The sequence below is a fragment of the Anomaloglossus baeobatrachus genome, chromosome 1 (genome assembly GCF_048569485.1).
Source record: "Anomaloglossus baeobatrachus isolate aAnoBae1 chromosome 1, aAnoBae1.hap1, whole genome shotgun sequence".
In the NCBI taxonomy this organism is placed as follows: Eukaryota; Metazoa; Chordata; class Amphibia; order Anura; family Aromobatidae; genus Anomaloglossus; species Anomaloglossus baeobatrachus.
In genome coordinates this window covers 475,671,392-475,692,112 of record NC_134353.1, presented here as the reverse complement: position 1 = coordinate 475,692,112, position 20,721 = coordinate 475,671,392, and the positions used below count along the sequence as shown (strand labels likewise).

Here is a 20,721-nt window from a genome sequence, read left to right as displayed (position 1 = left end):
CACTGTGTGAACATAGCCTAGTTCTGCTCTCTACCCTCCATTATGAATGATCCCCTGATAAACTACTTGACTTGATTATATGGGGAAACGCATCGGGATGGGGCTAAGAATGCTTATACTTAAATAAGTAACCCTTTTTTTCCTATTACCTGATATATATTGTGTTTTTCCAAAAATAAGACACCATCTTAGGTATGTGCGCACGTTGTGTTTTTTCATGCGTTTCCGTAGCGTTTTGAACTGCAGCGTTTCAATGGCAAAATGCATGCGTTTTGTTTTCCAAGCAAAGTCTTTGGGACTTTAGCAAAATTCGTCCGCACGATGCTTTTTTAAATGCAGTGTTTTGAGTGACAAAATTTTGTCAAAATCTCTGCATTTATAAAAGCAGCATGTCAATTCTTTTTTGCGTTTTGGCAGCGTTTAGCTAACATTGAAGTCAATGAAAGTTGTGAAAACGCATCCAAAATCCTAGCGTTTTTACATGCATTTCTGATGCCAAACGCATGCTTTTTTGACAAAATTAAAGCATGTGTTTTTGGCATTATAGTGAGGTCAAGAGGTTTCCTTTTGCCCTCACATCCAGCCCGATTAAAAAAAAAAGTCAAACAATAAGTTACATTTATTTTTTACATAAATATTAAATCACAATAATCTTTTTAGGAAAACTATCATTATAGTGTATGATTTAAAGCCTGAATTTTTTTTCATTTTTTTCCTAGTGTTTGAATGTTCAAACTTTATTTAGTAGTGTCTTCAAATTGAAAACGCATCCCATTTTAGGCACTGAAAATGCACGCGGTCAAAACGCAAGAAAAACGCATGCGTATTTCCTGTGTTTATGTGGTCAATACCAAATTTGACAATGACAAATTCTGCCAGAGAATGCGTTCATTTCTGCAAGGTACAGAACGCCACGTGCGCACATACCCTCATACTTTTTTTGCCCCAAGAAAAGCGCTAGGGCTAATTTTCAGGTAGGTTTTATGTTTGCCGAAACACAGTTGGGGTAAGTTTTCCCCCAGAAATGCAGATCCCCTCCCTCAGAGACTCATACTTACCAGACCCTGTACTGCGTCTGCGTGGCTCCCAGGTCCTCCTGCAATACTCAGTGAGTGTTCCCAACGGGTATGCTGCACGCCGTCCTCCCCTGCTTCTGGCCGACACACTCACACACATCAGGTCGGTCATACACTCACACTCACACTCACCCACCACATCCGGCAATACCAATTGCTTCTGGCCAACAGGGGAAGATGGGACGCAGTGCAGTGGAACGCATGGAGGACTCGGGGGTGGAACGCATCCTCTATGTGTTCCACCGCACTGCATCCCAGGATTCTCTTCCGTCCAGAAGCAATTGGTATTTCCGGATGTGGCGAGTGTGTGGCGCCCCTGACCTGGTCAGGCACCACAGAGTATTGCACCCATGCGGGAGCAATGCTTCCAGGTAATCTCCAAAGGCCAGGATGAGGTGCACACACAAACATATAGTGATCAGGCTTCCCACATCACCAGAGGGGACCCTTGAGTAGCCAGAAGGAGTTAACTTTCAATTCCCAGCTGGGGGTGTGTTCAGGGGCTGGTTGCTAGGAAGCAGGGCAGAGAGAGAGAGGAAGGGGGGAGTCTGAAGGAAGAAGTTGAAGTGTGAGGAAGCAGGGCAGAGGAGCTCTAGAGTGTGAGACAGGTCCTGAGGAGTGCAGTAGCTGAAAGCGGGGGAGAAAGGAGTACCGTGGGTCGGCCTGAAAACCATCCAGAGAGAGAAGGGTGGCTGAGTACGGAGATCCCGGTATCCGAGCACACAAGGGGAACTAGATCCCCAGTACAGGCAGCAGATCATCCAGAGCTGCTTAACCTACAGGTGGAGGGGGTACTTCATGCCCTCACCACGACTACACAGAGCTTGAGCCAAGCAGCAATCACCAGGCCCATAAGGGGACAGGGCCAGAAGCCATCCCACCAAGGCCACGCTGCCGGCAGACGAGCCAGAGAGAGGGGAGCAGGGTGGTAACAGCTTCCCTGGAGGGGTCCTACCACGCTTCAAGCAAAGGATCCTCCTAAAACAGAAAGAGTGCAAGGAAGGCGAGTGGACAGCTACCCTCAGAACGGCCTCCTGGAATTCCTGGTTCAACCTGGTTATCACAGTGTCGCCCGGGCATCTCACCGTGACCTCCAAACAGTGAGTAAACACGTTGAAAGACTTCTTGGACTGTGTTTGAGTCATTCTGCGACCTGTGGTCCCACACACATACACCGGGGCCTGGGGCTTGCCTCACTCTCAGGGGGCTAATATACTGACTGCACCCACCATCAGCCCCAGGCATCCCTTAATCTGCAGTGGCGGTCCCCGCTGACCGCAATACTGAGAGTGGCGTCACGACAATCCTAAAATAAGGTTCCCTACCTGTGACCAGACTGTTCCATCCACGTGGAGTCCCTGAAGGTACTGCACCGACACATACTAGCGGGGCTTCACATCTCCTGGCGTCACGAACAGGATAAGGACTAGACCTGTTCAGACAGGTGACCGTGTGCCTCAGAGGTCCGACCGCAAAAATTGAACCGCCGCCATATTGCCATCTTCAAAAGCGCGCGCTGCAGCCCGCGCGAGGGAGAAGAGCACCGCCCACGAAGAGGTGTGGCCGCCCCAGAATCCCCACAATTCAGAGAGCGTTCTGACCCAGGAAGTGGAAAGGGAGCGCGCAGATTTCTGAAGAAAAATGGACGCTGCAGGAGGTAATGCCCCTGGTCAGGGCGACGCAGCCCAAGCGATGCCAGCCCCTGTCGCGCTGGATGCCGCAGCGCCTGGTGCCGGTGCCGCGGTCGCAGCTGCGCCGGCCGAAGTCGCCCCCATAATGCCAGTGTCCTTGTTGTATGCCCCAGGGGCGCAATGGCTGCCTCAATACGCCGGTAAAATAGACACGCTGACCGGGTTTAAGAAAAAGATCAACACCCTGCTAGACATGCACGCGATGACTGGTAAACAGAGGGCCGCTGTGGTGCTGGGACAATTGACTGGAGCAGCAGAATTGGAAGCTGAGTCCTGGGCCAATGATGACCGGAGCTCTGTTGAGACCATCTTTGCCAAACTAGCAGCTGCTTTTGAACACCGCACGGAGGGAGAGCTGAGAACGGACTTCTATCACTGCCGTCAGAAGCCCCAAGATAGTATAAGAGACTATGCCCTCAGGCTGCAGGCTGCACTACGGGCTCTCAAGCTGGTGGACCCTGTCAGTGACCAGGAAGGAAACCGGATGATGAAGGAACAATTCCTGCGGGGCCTGCGCTCTCCTGAGGATGGGAAGCAGATGAAGCTGTGGTCCCTAGAACACCCCGACGTGGACTTTGCCATTCTGAAAGACCGGGCAGTGAAAGCACTCCAACCCCCTGTGGACACAGACCCTGCCAGTTCCACGGCTGCAGGAGCGGAATCCTCCACGCAGGCCCTGATGACTGCAAAAGGACTCAACGCGCCAGCAGAGACCATAAGTACGCTATCCTCCCAAGTGCAGCAGCTCACTAAGGACGTCGCACAAATCCTGAAAGCAATGCAGTTGCCCTCAGAGACCAAAGTCCCTCATCAGATCCTGCTAGCCGACAACCCAGAGGACGTCCCTTGGATGCGGAGGAGAAGGGGTCCCCCAACTCGAGGCAGGAGCAGTGATCGCTATGACTCAGCTGGACAACCCATCTGTCGTCGTTGCCAGAAGGCAGGTCACTATGCAAGGGCCTGTCCTTTAAACGAGTCAAACCTGGGGCCGAGGGCCAGTCCTCAGGATTAAGAAGATCAGGCCCAAGTCGCTGCTATGATCAGTACGTGGGTGGACGTCCTGTCCTGTCCATCGTCTTGGACGGGATCCCTACCCCGGCATTATTAGACACCGGCTCTCAGGTCACCACGATCCCGTATGTCCTTTATCGGAGGTTTTGGTCGGACGACGATCTCCGACCACCGGACCCCTCCCTCACCATCTATGCTGCCAACGGACAACCTATAGACCAGATCGGGGTCAAAGAGGTAACCATAAAGGTGGGAAGGCAGGAAATGAAGGGACAAGGACTGATTGTTGTGGACACTGATGTTAGAGAAAGGAACCCGCAAATGATTTTAGGCACTAATGTCATAGAAAATTGCCTAGGGGAAGTGTTGTTGTTGCTTCACCAGATTGTTGAAGGTGCTGACGGCAGGTCGCAAAGAGCCTTGCAAAAGGAGATCCGAATCATTCTGAGGAAGCAACAGGTAAAACAGACTGGCGGTGAGATTGGTAGTGTACGGGTGATGGATGCTAACCCCATTGTGATACCCCCACGGAGTGAAATGATGATGTGGTGTAGAGCAGCGGTAGGTCTCAGAGGACAGGATTACCAGGCTGTACTAGAGCCCACTCATTCAGACCACTGGCCCACGATTCTGACAGCCAGGGGGGTAGTTGATGTACACAAGGGACGAGTGCCTGTACGAGTGTTGAACTGTGGGGAGGAGGAAGCCAGACTACCAAGGTACGCTACCATAGCCAAACTGTTTACATGCTCAGATGACGCCATAACACCTGTAGGTCCCCTGACACAAGCTGACTCAAAAGAGGGCGAGACCTCCCAAAAGCAGTTAGAGGATTGGTGCCAGAAACTACACGTGGGGACTGACTCTACACCCGACTACCAGAAACATGGGGTTTACAGGGTCGTGCAGGAATACGAGCAGGTCTTTAGTAAGAACCCACTAGACTTTGGTAGGATCAAAGGGGTGCAACATCACATACCCACAGGCAGTCATCCTCCCATTAAGGAAAGACATAGGCCTATTCCACCAGCCCATTACCAGCGCACAAAGGACATGCTGAAGGACATGAAGGAGGCAGGCGTCATAAGGGACAGTTGCAGCCCCTGGGCAGCTCCCCTGGTCCTGGTAAGAAAGAAGGATGGCACGATGAGGATGTGTGTGGATTACAGACGGATAAATCAGATAACACACAAGGATGCCTACCCTTTGCCAAGGATAGAGGAATCCCTCGCTGCCTTGAAAGCCTCTAACTACTTTTCTACCCTAGATCTTACTAGTGGCTACTGGCAAGTATCTGTAGCAGAAGAAGATCGGGAGAAGACGGCCTTCACCACCTCAATGGGCCTCTGTGAGTTCAACAGCATGCCATTTGGACTCTGCAATGCCCCCGGGACCTTCCAGAGGCTTATGGAATGCTGCCTAGGGCACCTCAACTTTGAAACCGTCCTGCTCTACCTGGATGATGTCATCGTGTACTCCAAGACCTACGAGGACCACCTGAAACACCTGGCTGAAGTCTTTGAAGCACTATCCCGATATGGAATGAAGCTGAAACCATCCAAGTGCCATCTACTGAAGCCAAGGGTCCAGTACCTAGGTCACGTGGTCAGTGCAGAAGGAGTAGCACCGGACCCAGAGAAGGTCACAGTCATCCAGGAATGGCCCACACCTACTACCGTCCGGGAGGTACGTCAGTTCCTTGGCTTGGTAGGCTACTACAGAAGGTTCATCAAGGGCTACACGAAAATGGCGGCGCCTTTGCAAGAGCTCCTGGTAGGCCACCCAAAGAAGAGAGGAAAGATCTCCGGCCCGCCATTTCACTGGGGAGAAGCAGAAGAACACTCCTTCAGACAAATGAAAGGGGCCTTGACGGGTGAAGAGATCCTAGCCTACCCTGACTACGGTCTGCCATTCGTACTGTACACAGATGCCAGTAATGTGGGACTGGGAGCAGTGCTTTCACAGGTGCAGGGAGGCAAAGAGCGTGTGATTGCTTACGCCAGCAGGAAGCTCAGGCCTACTGAAAGAAACCCGGAGAATTATAGCTCATTCAAGCTAGAGTTCCTGGCCATGGTATGGGCTATCACAGAGCGGTTCAAGCACTACCTGGCAGCCACCAAATTCACTGTCTTCACGGACAACAACCCCCTGACCCACTTGGATACTGCTAAATTGGGTGCCATGGAGCAGCGTTGGGTAGCCCGACTGGCGAATTATGACTTTACTGTCAAGTATCGAGCTGGCCGCAAGAACGGCAACGCAGATGCTCTGTCCAGGATGCCTCACCTGGCAGACGAGGGTGAAGATGAAGATGATCTTGAAGAGATTGAGCTGCCAGCGTTCCATCGCCATGGAGCAAAACAGTGTCGGCAGTCGCGTGCCAACCGCCAAGAGGTGACCCTGAACCCACTACCTCACTACAACTGGAAGGAGACCCAGGAAAATGATCCAGCGGTAGGCTTGGTAAAGAAACTGATCAGCCAGCCTGGCGCCAGCCTTGACAAAGGAGCCCCACCTGAGGCACAGTACCTATGGAAGGAGAGGGGTCGATTATTCATCTATCAAGACAAACTTTACAGGAGCATCATTGACCCGAGGACGCATGAGAAGGTGTGGCAAGTGATTGTACCACAGAAGGATACGAGGATGGTGCTAGAAGCCTATCACAATGGTGCAGGCCACTTTGGTTGGAAGAAACTGGAGGCCCTACTTAAAGTAAGATTCTACTGGGTGGGCATGAGATCTGCCCTAGAGAAGTGGTGTCGAAACTGCGGGCCTTGCAATCTTAGAAGAAAAGACCAGCACCGCCAGAGAGCACCACTCCAGCCCATCCAAACTAAACGGCCCCTGGAGATCGTGGCCCTGGACCATGTAAAGTTGGCACCCAGCAGACAAGGCTACAACTACGCTCTCACTATGGTTGACCACTACTCCAGATTCCTGGTGGTAGTACCAGTCAAGGACTTGACAGGTCAAACTGCAGCCAAAGCTTTCCAGACACACTTCTGTCGACCACATGGCTATCCAGATCAAGTGCTCACTGACCAAGGACCAGCCTTTGAAGCTGAAGTGTTTAAGGAGTTTTGTAACCTATACGGCTGCCAGAAGATCCGTACTACGCCTTACCATCCTCAGACCAATGGCATGTGTGAGAAGATGAACCACATCATTCTCGATCTTCTGAAGACGCTCCCATTGGAGGAACGAAGTCAGTGGCCAGAAAAACTACCCGATCTAGTGGACATGTATAACAACATCCCTGTGAGTTCCACGAACTGCACACCGGCATACCTGATGAGGGCCAGACCAGGGAGATTGCCAGTAGATCTGGAAATGGGAGTTGAGACCCCTGAAGACCATCAACAAGGTGCTGATTGGGATTCCAACCGCCAAGCCCAATACAAGAAAGTACAAGAGTGTGTGGAGCGAAGCCTGACTCAGCAGCGTGAGAAACAAGAAAAGGCCTACAATCGAAAAGCACCTGCTGTTCCTTTGATGCCAGGAGATATAGTTCTCAAGGGAAAGAGAAGGCGTCATAAACTTGACAATTACTGGGAAGAAGAACCCTATACTGTGTTACCATCAACGCTTAGCACTGAAAAGACATGCCTTATCAGCAAAGATGGAGGAAAAACAACAGCTGTCGTTTCTAGAGATCGCCTAAAGAAATGTCCTGAACAACTAAGAATCCCTGAAGAAATTCCCAACCCTTTGCCAGTTCAAGAACCAAAAGAAAGGATGATCCATACTGCGCTTGGAGATTTTCCAGCAAGTTGGCCTCAATACAATGGAGCAGTTGTTATTCCAGTCATTACATTCACTCAATCTAGAGAAGTAGGAGACCTAGAAGCACCTGTTCAGAACCTAGAAGTGCCAAATGTAGCTGAAGCAGAAAACCACGCATTGGTATCAGTACCCAGTACACCCAGAATTCACATTGAGACACATACATCGGGTGGGAGGACACAACCTCAGACAGATGACAGTATAGTACTGCGTAGATCAACCCGCAGCAACTTTGGTCAGCTCCCATTACGCTATAGACAAAGTACAGTTTAGTTGAAAGTGACGGTATGAAGTGTAATGTTTAACCTGTTATAGTTAAGCAACGTTTAAGCGAAATGTGCCCACAAGGACTATTGTGAGACTTCCTTAAAATGTTAGACCACTGGTTATGAACTGGCTTTAACCACAAACTTTGCATTGTAAAAAGTTGCCTTCTTGGTACCAACCACAGGGCCTGCCTGTTGAGGGGCATGGCTCTGCACCAACAAGGGGGCACGCCTGTTTATGGGGCCTGCCCTCCAACACTCGGAAGCGGGTACGCCTGTTTATGGGGCCTACCTTACACCACTCCCCTCAGGAGAGGAAGATTGGAGGAAAGGTCTGGGGAATGTGATGGCCCAGACCTGGTTACCAAAAGGACCGGTGACCTACCTCCTGGAGGTTTTTGGGTGGGGTTCGGACATGTGGGTGGTTGGTGGTGGAATGGTACCTGGCATGTTTAAATGTAAATAATTGCCCCTGTGTGGGAAAAATTTGTATTTACCTTTTTTCTTTCTCTTGTCTTTGCAGCCCGAGGACGTGCTGATGATAACTAAGGGGGAATGTGGCGCCCCTGACCTGGTCAGGCACCACAGAGTATTGCACCCATGCGGGAGCAATGCTTCCAGGTAATCTCCAAAGGCCAGGATGAGGTGCACACACAAACATATAGTGATCAGGCTTCCCACATCACCAGAGGGGACCCTTGAGTAGCCAGAAGGAGTTAACTTTCAATTCCCAGCTGGGGGTGTGTTCAGGGGCTGGTTGCTAGGAAGCAGGGCAGAGAGAGAGAGGAAGGGGGGAGTCTGAAGGAAGAAGTTGAAGTGTGAGGAAGCAGGGCAGAGGAGCTCTAGAGTGTGAGACAGGTCCTGAGGAGTGCAGTAGCTGAAAGCGGGGGAGAAAGGAGTACCGTGGGTCGGCCTGAAAACCATCCAGAGAGAGAAGGGTGGCTGAGTACGGAGATCCCGGTATCCGAGCACACAAGGGGAACTAGATCCCCAGTACAGGCAGCAGATCATCCAGAGCTGCTTAACCTACAGGTGGAGGGGGTACTTCATGCCCTCACCACGACTACACAGAGCTTGAGCCAAGCAGCAATCACCAGGCCCATAAGGGGACAGGGCCAGAAGCCATCCCACCAAGGCCACGCTGCCGGCAGACGAGCCAGAGAGAGGGGAGCAGGGTGGTAACAGCTTCCCTGGAGGGGTCCTACCACGCTTCAAGCAAAGGATCCTCCTAAAACAGAAAGAGTGCAAGGAAGGCGAGTGGACAGCTACCCTCAGAACGGCCTCCTGGAATTCCTGGTTCAACCTGGTTATCACAGTGTCGCCCGGGCATCTCACCGTGACCTCCAAACAGTGAGTAAACACGTTGAAAGACTTCTTGGACTGTGTTTGAGTCATTCTGCGACCTGTGGTCCCACACACATACACCGGGGCCTGGGGCTTGCCTCACTCTCAGGGGGCTAATATACTGACTGCACCCACCATCAGCCCCAGGCATCCCTTAATCTGCAGTGGCGGTCCCCGCTGACCGCAATACTGAGAGTGGCGTCACGACAATCCTAAAATAAGGTTCCCTACCTGTGACCAGACTGTTCCATCCACGTGGAGTCCCTGAAGGTACTGCACCGACACATACTAGCGGGGCTTCACAAGTGTATGCAATCTGATGTGTGATTGTGTGAGCAATCTGATGTGTATGTGTGTGATCTGATATTTGTGTGGGTGTGCGATATGATGTGTGTGGGTATGCAATCCACTGTAGGTCGTCTCGTTCAGCGTCTGATTAGTATAATTGCAGTGTCTTTCTTCTGTCTTCTCTCTTTTGAGGGTGTCTCTGCTGTTTATAATGAAGTGTCTTGCATTATTCTTTAACTTTTTTAGCTGCTTGGACACTTCATTATTGAACCGCAACTAGAGCTTATTTTCAGGGTAGGGCTTATATTTTAGGCTGTTTCACACATCAGTTTTTTGCCATCAGTCACAATCCGTTGGTTTGACGGATCGACATATCGGTCGCAGATTGTGGAAAAACTGATGCGATGGATCCGTCAAAAAAACAGATCTGTCGCATCAGTTTTTTCAGCCCAACAGTTTTTTTTTTCTTACACCGCATCTGAGCATGCTCAGATAAAAGACAGATTATGACGGATCCTGCACCCATAGGCATCCATGACTCCAAACAACTGACGGCGACGTCATTTTTTTCGACATTGACAAAACTTTACTTTGTCCGTTGTCTCCATCCAATGGACAAATTTTCGATGGATCCGTCAAACGATGGATGAAACGTGAGGCCATGCATCGCAATCCGTCGCTAATACAAGTCTATGAGAAAAAAATGGATCCAGCGGCATCAGTTGCCGGATCCGTTTTTTCAAAATTCGACGGATTATGACTGATGTCAAAAAACTGATGTGTGAAAGGGGCCTAAGCCTTGCTCTGAAAATGCTGAAAATTCCTTCTATGGCTTATTTTTGGCGCAGGGCTTATTTTTGGAAAAACATGTTATACAGTTAGGTCCAGAAATATTTGGACAGTGACACAATTTTTACGAGTTGGGCTCTGCATGCCACCACATTGGATTTGAAATGAAACCTGTACAACAGAATTCAAGTGCAGATTGTAACGTTTAATTTGAAGGTTTGAACAAAAATATCTGATAGAAATTGTAGGAATTGTACACATTTCTTTACAAACACTCCACATTTTAGGAGGTCAAAAGTAATTGGACAAATAAACCAAACCCAAACAAAATATTTTTATTTTCAATATTTTGTTGCGAATCCTTTGGAGGCAATCACTGCCTTAAGTCTGGAACCCATGGACATCACCAAACGCTGGGTTTCCTCCTTCTTAATGCTTTGCCAGGCCTTTACAGCCGCAGCCTTCAGGTCTTGCTTGTTTGTGGGTCTTCCGTCTTAAGTCTGTATTTGAGCAAGTGAAATGCATGCTCAATTGGGTTAAGATCTGGTGATTGACTTGGCCATTGCAGAATGTTCCACTTTTTTGCACTCATGAACTCCTGGGTAGCTTTGGCTGTATGCTTGGGGTCATTGTCCATCTGTACTATGAAGCGCCGTCCGATCAACTTTGCGGCATTTGGCTGAATCTGGGCTGAAAGTATATCCCGGTACACTTCAGAATTCATCCGGATACTCTTGTCTGCTGTTATGTCATCAATAAACACAAGTGACCCAGTGCCATTGAAAGCCATGCATGCCCATGCCATCACGTTGCCTCCACCATGTTTTACAGAGGATGTGGTGTGCCTTGGATCATGTGCCGTTCCCTTTCTTCTCCAAACTTTTTTCTTCCCATCATTCTGGTACAGGTTGATCTTTGTCTCATCTGTCCATAGAATACTTTTCCAGAACTGAGCTGGCTTCATGAGGTGTTTTTCAGCAAATTTAACTCTGGCCTGTCTATTTTTGGAATTGATGAATGGTTTGCATCTAGATGTGAACCCTTTGTATTTACTTTCATGGAGTCTTCTCTTTACTGTTGACTTAGAGACAGATACACCTACTTCACTGAGAGTGTTCTGGACTTCAGTTGATGTTGTGAACGGGTTCTTCTTCACCAAAGAAAGTATGCGGCGATCATCCACCACTGTTGTCATCCGTGGACGCCCAGGCCTTTTTGAGTTCCCAAGCTCACCAGTCAATTCCTTTTTTCTCAGAATGTACCCGACTGTTGATTTTGCTACTCCAAGCATGTCTGCTATCTCTCTGATGGATTTTTTCTTTTTTTTCAGCCTCAGGATGTTCTGCTTCACTTCAATTGAGAGTTCCTTAGACCGCATGTTGTCTGGTCACAGCAACAGCTTCCAAATGCAAAACCACACACCTGTAATCAACCCCAGACCTTTTAACTACTTCATTGATTACAGGTTAACGAGGGAGACGCCTTCAGAGTTAATTGCAGCCCTTAGAGTCCCTTGTCCAATTACTTTTGGTCCCTTGAAAAAGAGGAGGCTATGCATTACAGAGCTATGATTCCTAAACCCTTTCTCCGATTTGGATGTGAAAACTCTCATATTGCAGCTGGGAGTGTGCACTTTCAGCCCATATTATATATATATATAATTGTATTTCTGAACATGTTTTTGTAAACAGCTAAAATAACAAAACTTGTGTCACTGTCCAAATATTTCTGGCCCTGACTGTATGGCTGTCTATTGTTCTTTTGGTCTTTAGATTTTCTCTATAGGTTATGCATATCAATTTGACCTAATACACATCCTGTAATACCCTTATGGTTTAAGCTGAAAGAGATCATTTTTGGCTATTGCTTATCTACTTGAAGAGACCAATAACGGTCTAGGCTATATACCATTGTACGGCTACTAACTAGACAAAATTATTATTATTACACACTACATCACTTTATTGAGTGATGTGGTGATTTTTGGAAGGGAGGCCACAACAGGGTCTCTTAGGGCTAGCTCACATTGAGCGGGGGCACCATATCTACTAGGGTGCCAACCTCCGCAGTTAGGTAGGGACACTGAGAGTAAGAACAAAATTATTTTATTTTATTATGTATTTTTCTTGATCAATTTGATCTATTTGTGTGTTTGGCCTTTCACTATTTTGTGACCCTATACTGACTGTGGCAGAGTCACTAGACTTGGTTTTAAAATACTATGTTTTTAATTTGATAATTAATAAAGTATATTTTTGAGGGGTTTTTTCCTTTGCTGTAGTGTTGTTAAAAAAACTCCACTCTTCTGTGATCCGGCACTCCAATAGAAAGAAGTAGGGAAAACAGTGACGGCAGAGTGCCCAGCATGTTACTTACAAATCTCAGGTCAGGAGAACATGAGGAGCCAGGCTACAGCTCGGAACTTCTCTTTGGGTTTTGCTCTCTCCCTCTATGATATGACCGTTTAGATTGACGAGCGTCATATAGGAGAAAATTTAAACACCCACAGAAAATACTATGGTATACAGTATGTCCAGTTGGTTGAAAGGAAAATGTGCATGCATATTGGACACTCTTTATTATAGGGAACAATAACTTTAGAACTGAGGAGCACAGCAAAAAATAAAAACTGGTCCAGGAAAAGTGGAGCAGCAAAGAGTGTGGAAGGTGCTCAAGTTTAAATAAAAAATCCAATGGAAGGTCCACTTTAATTTCCTTCAATAGGCCTTAATTACAAATTACAACACAAGACTTGGAGTAAGTTGAGGTGTCTTTCTCAGTGTGATCCCAGAAGGGAAATCATCAGCTTGAAAAATTTTTTTTAGCTATGTGGAAAACTCCAATTGCAGTTGAAATGCTACAAAATGATGAGTATTTTATAAACCCAATACTTTTTCAGAAACATTTTTGGTCTGTAATTAGAGATGAGCTAACCCGTTGAAGATAGGGTTCACCGGGTTCAGCCGATTTAGATAAAGTTCAGCTCGGGATCCGGGCTTGACCTGAACTTGATCCTGGCGCCCGAACCCCATTGAAGTCAATGATTGGGCAGTTCGACTCTCCGTCCACATAAAGACAGCCATAAATATAGTATTTTCCCAGAAGGGCGGGGGGAGGGCAGGGGTTTTGGGGATTTTTTTGGACACACTACATTCAAAAACATTTGTTTTTACTTCCATTGAGAGCTTTTCAGAGACTGCAAGCAAATCACACTGGGCTGAGCACCGAGGGTACTTGAGTAAACCAATGCTTGATCGAGGGGTTGTCATGCAATGTTCAGCTCTGTGCACACCTGCGGGCACGGCATTGTCATCGTCGTGTGTTCACACCACAGAGTCTGACAAGCAAACTGAGACTTCTGGATTGTTCAGCTAGAGCTGGGCGTTGGCTGGCTCACGTTCACTGGTCTTCAGCTCTGCAGGAGTTAGGTTCTGCTCACAAGTCTGCAGGAATTAACAGCTCAGGTTGCTAATTGCCACGTGTAGCTGTCTCCTTAATCCCTTAACGACCCATGACGTACTGGGTACGTCATGAATCATGTGCCGGTAAGCCCCGCCCCCTGCTGCCGGCAGGCGGCCACGATCCCCCCGCACATATCAGCTGTTATCAACAGCTGACATGTGTGCCTGCTAGCCGCGGGTGGAATCTCTTCCACCCGCGGCCATTAACCCCTTACATTTCGCTGCCAAAATCTGGCAGCGATATGTATATGGGTGCTGCCATAACAGTGACTTACCCCGTCCCCACCGGAAGTCACGTGACATGTCACGTGACTTTCGGCGGTTGCCATGGTAGCACAGGGTCATGTGATGACGCCTGTAGCTAACATGACTCACTTACTCTCAATGCCGGAATACAGCCGGCATTGAAAGTGAAGCAGCAAATCTGCAGCTCTCAGCTCTGTAGCTGAGATCTGCAGATAGTGCAAAGCGATCGGATTACTGATTGCTATAGCCCCTAGGGGGTCTAGTAAAATAAAAAAAAAGTAAAAAAAAAAGTTTTAAAAAAAAATAAAAAAACCTAAAAGTTCAAATCACCCCCCTTTCACCCCATTGAAAATTAAAGGGTGAAAAAAATAAAAAATATACACATATTTGCTATCACCACGTTCAGAAATGCCCGATCTATCAAAATATAAAATCAATGAATCTGATCCGTAAACGGCGTAGCGGCAAAAAAATTCCAAACGCCAAAATGACGTTTTTTGGTCGCCGCAAATTTTGCGCAAAATGCAATAACAGGCGATCAAAATGTAGCATCTGTGCAAAAATGGTACCGTTAAAAACATCAGGTCGAGACGCAAAAAATAAGCCATCACTGAGCCTCAGATCCTGAAAAATGAGAACGCTACGGGTTTTGGAAAATGGCGCAAAACGTGCACCACGTTTTTTGGACAAGCTTGTGAATTTTTTTTAACCCCTTAGATACAAGTAAACCTATACATGTTTGGTGTCTACAAACTCGCACCGACCTGAGGCATCACATAGATACCTCAGTTTTACCATATAGTGAACACGGTGAATAAAATATCCCAAAAACTATTGTACGATCACACTTTTTTTGCAATTTTTCCGCACTTGGAATTTTTTTGCCGTTTTCCAGTACGCTATTTGGTAAAACTCATGATTTCATTTAAAAGTACAACTCGTCCCGCAAAAAACAAGCCCTCATATGGCAAGATTGATGGAAAAATAAAAAAGTTACGCCTCTCGGAAGAAGGAGAGCAAAAAACAAAAATGCGAAAAAGGAAAGTGCCTGGGGTCTGAAGGGGTTAAAGCAAATTGTCGCACTCGTAGGCCTTCCATCCGCATTCAAATGGTCAGACGGACAGCATGAATCAAAACCTGGAGCAATATTTACGCTGTTTTGTGTCTGATAAGGAGGTGGAGTGGTTGGCATTCCTTCCTCTGGCAGAATTCTCTATCAACAACCACCGTCATGAGACCTCTAGGGTATCACCCTTTTTCTGTGTTTATGGGCAGCACCCTCAGTTTTGTAGTTTACGTAAGATTCACTTTTCTTGAAGAGGAAAGAGTTCTGCCCAGCGCAAGGAGGAGAAATACGTCAGTAAATTTCCAGGTGCTTGACAAAGGCTACACTCCAGTAGCCGAAACGCGTCGCTGTTGTGTCAATATCCACGGAGGACTATGTCTTAACTGTTCATATGTTTACATGATCGTTTTATTGGAAACCAAGTAAAATAAAGCACCTGGAAATTTACTGACGTATTTCTCCTCCTTGCGCTGGGCAGAACTCTTTCCTCTTCATTATACTCAGGTAACAGCACCTGCAGCCCGAGCAGCAGAGGGAAATCTGAGCACATGGAATGGGTGAGCTGAAAGTTTTTCTTATTGTCTATTCACTTTTCTTGGGTCCCGGAGGAGGATCAGGCAGGGTTGGCATTATCGTCTACTTCATATAAGGTTCAGCAGCACTTTCGTAACATGGGGTCTAACTATAAACGTGTCTGACAGTGGACGTGGGCTTGGTCCGGACCTGTGTGTGGGTGATTGGGTGTGATTATCCACAAAGAACATTAAGCTGAAGGTGCCGTCCCTGAAGCTGGGACCTCGTTTCATTGGTCCTTTCAAGATCAGAGATTTGTGGGGTCAGGAACTTCACCTTCCACCCCACCATCCCCAGTATTGGTAGAAAGCTCCCTAGAGTTTGAGGTGTCTAACGTTATTGACTCTAGAGTGGTGCGTTGCTCACTGCAGTATTTAGTACATTAGTGGGGTTATGGTCCGGAGGAGAGGACCAGCATCGCATATCCATGTGGATTGTCTGGTTAGGGCCTTTCATCCCAACCATCCTGACAGACCGAGATCTGGTGGGCCTGAGGCTCTGGAGGTCCCTCGTACAGGGAGGGGTACTGTCATGTGATGTTTGGCTCTGAAGACACCTGCTGGCACAGTGTCGTCAGACACTGTTCACATCACAGAGTCTAACAAGCAACCTAAGGTTGGTGTATTGTTCAGCCAAAGCTGGGCGTCAGCTGGTTCAGGTTCCTTGGTGTTCACCTCTGCAGGAGTTAATTCCTGCAGACTTGTGAGCAGGTTCTAAGAGCTCAAGTTGCTAATTGTCACGTGTAGCTGTCTCTTCTTTATTTAAAGCATGGCTCCCTTCCAGTATACGCCGATGATAGCTTCAGTGATCCCGGTCTTGGTGATTATCCTGTTAATGGTGATCCATGTTGAGCTGAATAGTTTGAGCGTTCCCCTGTTCTGCGTTATTTCCTTCCCTTTTTTCCTGTGTGTTTTGAGTGCTGGGTGTACAAGTTTCCGTTCTCCCTTGTCTGTGTCTTTTGTGGGGTTTTGTCATTGTGTTTTCCAGCTTGCCCAAAGGGAGTGGGAGAGGGCAAGTAAGGTCAGGGCTTGGACAGGAGTTAGGGTCACACTGGGGGCTCGGACCTGGCTACCATCAAGCCTACCTCCGAGATAAGGGACAGTGCAGGATCTTAAGTCTGAGGGCTAGCCTACGGGCCTCTGTCCTGTCATTACATACCCCATGACAGGGGTTAGTATATGTTGAGCACCCAAAATCCAAATTCTGACACTGATTCCATGTTTGGTTCGAACCCCGAACTTCACAGTTCAGGTTCGCTCATCTCTAAGTGTAATTTTTTTTATCTGTAATTTTGCCCTTGCTAATTTATATCTTCTTGCCAAGGGCAAAGGATAGAAGAAAAAGAAGGAAGACAACTAAAATATAAACCAGAAGTCTTGTTTGTCTTAAAGGAAATCTGTTACCAGGCTTTGCTAGCTAATCTGAGCACAGTGTAATGTAGAGGTAGAGACCATGATTCTAGTGATGTATCAATTACTCAGCTGCTTACTGTAGTTTTTATACAATTACTATTTTAACTGCTGATTATCACTATAGGACGAGCTGACTTGCTGCAGTCTTCAATATTCATGAGCCCTATATAACCCCACCCACACCACTGACTGACAGCTTTCTGCCTATGCACAGTGTATACAAAAATCTGTCAATCAGTGATGTGGGTGGTGATGTACAGAGCTAAGCATTCAAAGAACAGCTAATACTGCAGCAGATACAATTGATTTTATCAAAATTACAGCAAGCAGCCCAGTAAGTGATACATCATTGGAATCAGAGTCTCTGTCTCTACATTGTGCTGCTCTCAAATGGGGAGCAAAAACCTGGAGACAGATTCCTTTTAAGAGGCTATTTGTAGGAAGCAACTGTAAGTAATTTGTTATGAGTAAAATTTTTAACATTATAAACATAAAAACAGAAGGGTGAAGTAATAAACGGATAAAAATACTATAGAGGCAATAGGATTTACCACTAGCACTGGGACAGTCTCATTGTGTTTGTTTTTCTATGACAATATACCATGGGATGTATCCTTATAATTATAGTAATAGAAGTAAGTGCCTTGCTTTGTAGTTGGTCCTTTTCCTCCTTGAAGACACTTAGTGTGGCTCTTGACCTATTGAGTTCCTTGTCTGTAAGTCTCAGTTTGACCTTCAATGCTGCATTATTCTCCTGGAAACGTATAATTTCAGACTGTAAAACCGTATCACCATCATCACCATCATCATCAGAAATCTGTATGGAAAAAGATTGTGTTGTTAGTGCCATTAGCGTTTGTATACTAAGCATTGCAATTTTATTACATAATATATATAATGCTTATTGTATCACTGCTGGAACTCAAGTACATAGCTTTGTTCAGACTAACATACTAAAATTCAGAGCTGAACAAAAAAGTCACTTTTAGACGGTCATAAATGCTTATGCTTTCTATCATCTGTATTATGAACACCATAATCGAACTATTTACTTCGTGCAGCATTTGCTTGGACCTGTCCCGCCCACAGCCATGACTCAGTCATGGGTACGGGATTGAAATAGACCAGGTGAGTGCTGCTAAGAGCAGTTCTACTATTCATATGTGAGGCCGTATGGCACATTTTATAAAAATATTTTAGTGTAGGACTGCTTCAAATGAGATTTGCCGTGACGTGACGTGGCGAAGCAGCTCAAGAAATTGCAATTTTTTGCCAAAAATCTCAAAAATTTTTTTATAATAAGTACAGTTTGGAATGTTTAGTGCTGTAGTGCACATTTGGTGCTGGCTTTTTGTTTTTTCTTCATACTTAAATTCAGAGCTGAACAAAAAAGTCACTTTTAGACGGTCATAAATGCTTATCCTTTCTATCATCTGTATTATGAACACCATAATCGAACTTCCTAAAAGCCTTTAATGCACTAAGGCTAAGTACACATTGCTCTTGTACACTTACCCTTTAGATGTATATGGTAGGCTATGTGTCTGTGCGCCATTTTTTTAACTGTATAGAAAAGCGCAGCAGACTGCGCTTTCCTACATAGAGGTATATGTTTCTTTACAATGGTCCCCATGATCGAAGAATACCTTGGCATCCATCCTGACTGTGGCCAAGGCTAGGCACATACGGTACCTTCTAAGTGTATGCACCTGCCAATTGCCAGAAACATGATGTGTATCTAGGCTAGCTCTCATTCTCATTCAGCACAGTTCTGGGTATTACGTCTGTAATATGAGCACAAAATACAACCCATATTACAGCCATCTGAAAACTGTCTGAAGATTGATATGTTCATATTATTACAGTATGTTTTTCATTGATTTTCTTTGTATGCATTTGTGGCGCCCCTGAGGCTTCAGTCGCCACAGAGGTACTGCACCTCAGCCAGATGTGTGGTGCTCCATCCTGGGTAAGGAAGAGGTCATCCACCGGTATGCACACAAAACACACAACACTCTAAATTAGCAGCTCCCTACCGGGTCAGGGTTAGGGCTTGGTGCCATTAATGTTATGTATAGCCACCACTGGTGAAGGTACCTCCCTCTCCCTAATCCGACTGAACCTGGGGATGGAGTCTAGTTAGTGAGGGGACACTGTAGTGTCAGGGAGTCGAGAAGGAGCAGTGGAGGAGCGAAGACTTGTGGTGTGGAGCTGGTGCAGCTCGACCCAGGCACAAGACAGAAAGGGTCCAAGAGCCCAAGGGAAGTGCGCCATACTCCCGTGGTCTTGTTCCACATATGACATATTGGAGTGGAGGGACTTGGCCGCAGAACAGGGACTGGTCCCTAGAATAGGGGAGAAAAACCAACGTGCTCCGCTAGTAAAACCAGAGGTTAAGGACACATATAGTACCAAAGCTAACTCAACATACGAATCCGCTGGAAGGTGACCACATAGGGCCAAAGGATAGAGCTTCAAGCCAGCTGACAGGGCCCGTGGACACTGGCTCAGGGCACTGTGTGATTAGGCGCAGGACAGGTGGAAGAGAAGTTAGCACAGGAAGACGACCAGGGAAGGAACATAAGAAAGGTGCACCGGTCTTGACCTCCAAACTACCCGGGATCGACTGGAGCCCAGTACTCAAAAGGCGGTCACTGACTAGTCGTGTTACCTTGGAACCTGCTACAGTGAGTAAAAACCTTGAGACTGCATCCCTGTGTCACTCCATTATTCACCTGCACCCCCGCCATCACCTACTACTATTCCCATCCGCCCTGGGCATCGCTATACCTGTGGAGAGCTATACCAACTAAGCTGCGTCACCATCTGCCCCAGAGGCCTCATCCCACAGCGGTGGCTCCTATCTTGCCGAACACCACCAGGGTCACGGAACTGGGCCTTGCCGTCACCGCAGAGTCCCAAAAACAGAACTGCGACCCGGTAACTAGTGCCCCATGGCCCCGGTATAGGCATGTCATATTGTTTGCCAAAACCAGGCATAAATCTGTAACACAGTATAAAATAAATTATGAATGGAAAATTAAAGAGGTATACTCATTTCTTTTATTTCTGGCATATCAAAATGTTATGCCATACATGAATAGTAAAAGTTGGTCCACCAATGAGACCTATATCTAACTAAAGAAGTCCATCTCTTGACAAAAAAATGTGGTTTTCTGCCAGGTGATGTAGGTCTGATTGAACTCAATTCACCTGAAGTGAGGTCACTGAGCTCAATGAGTTCACTTGAGGTGAGTTTGCCTGTGGTCACAGATGGGGCACCGTGGGAACCTGCAGCTGTGACCGCAGTTAAACTTAGTGAGTGCCTGAAGCTGCAGCGGGCGGTTACATTCTGTACTGTGCTCATGCGCTGCGACTTCAGTATGTAACAGAATCGGTATTTTTGTGAGACCTTGTGTGGATTACGTCGGACCTGAGTATTGGTGGATTAATAAATTAGAGAAAGAGGGTGGTTTATGTTTTTTAATTTTATTTCAAATAAAAGATTTTTTCAGTTTTTTTTTATTTCTTTTTACTTACAAGATTAGTAATGGTGGAGTCTCATAGACCCCATCTCATCACTAATCATGGTTTGATGGCAGCTGTCATGTGTTGACAAATCACAGCTATCACTAACCCCTTATATTACCTCAATTGCCACCGCACCAGGGCAAACAAGATGAGCTGAGTAAAGCATCGATATTGTCTCATC

General features: G+C 46.8%; 1 protein-coding gene across 2 annotated transcripts in view; it reads right to left on the bottom strand.

Annotated features, from left to right (window-relative positions):
• Positions 1-20,721, bottom strand: part of USHBP1 (USH1 protein network component harmonin binding protein 1) — a 226,944-nt gene that overhangs the window by 139,426 nt on the left and 66,797 nt on the right. For both annotated transcript variants that reach the window (XM_075338208.1, XM_075338214.1), the window contains one exon: positions 17,653-17,826. In XM_075338208.1, coding sequence (XP_075194323.1) covers positions 17,653-17,826 — 174 coding nt within the window. The remainder of the gene's footprint in view (positions 1-17,652; positions 17,827-20,721) is intronic.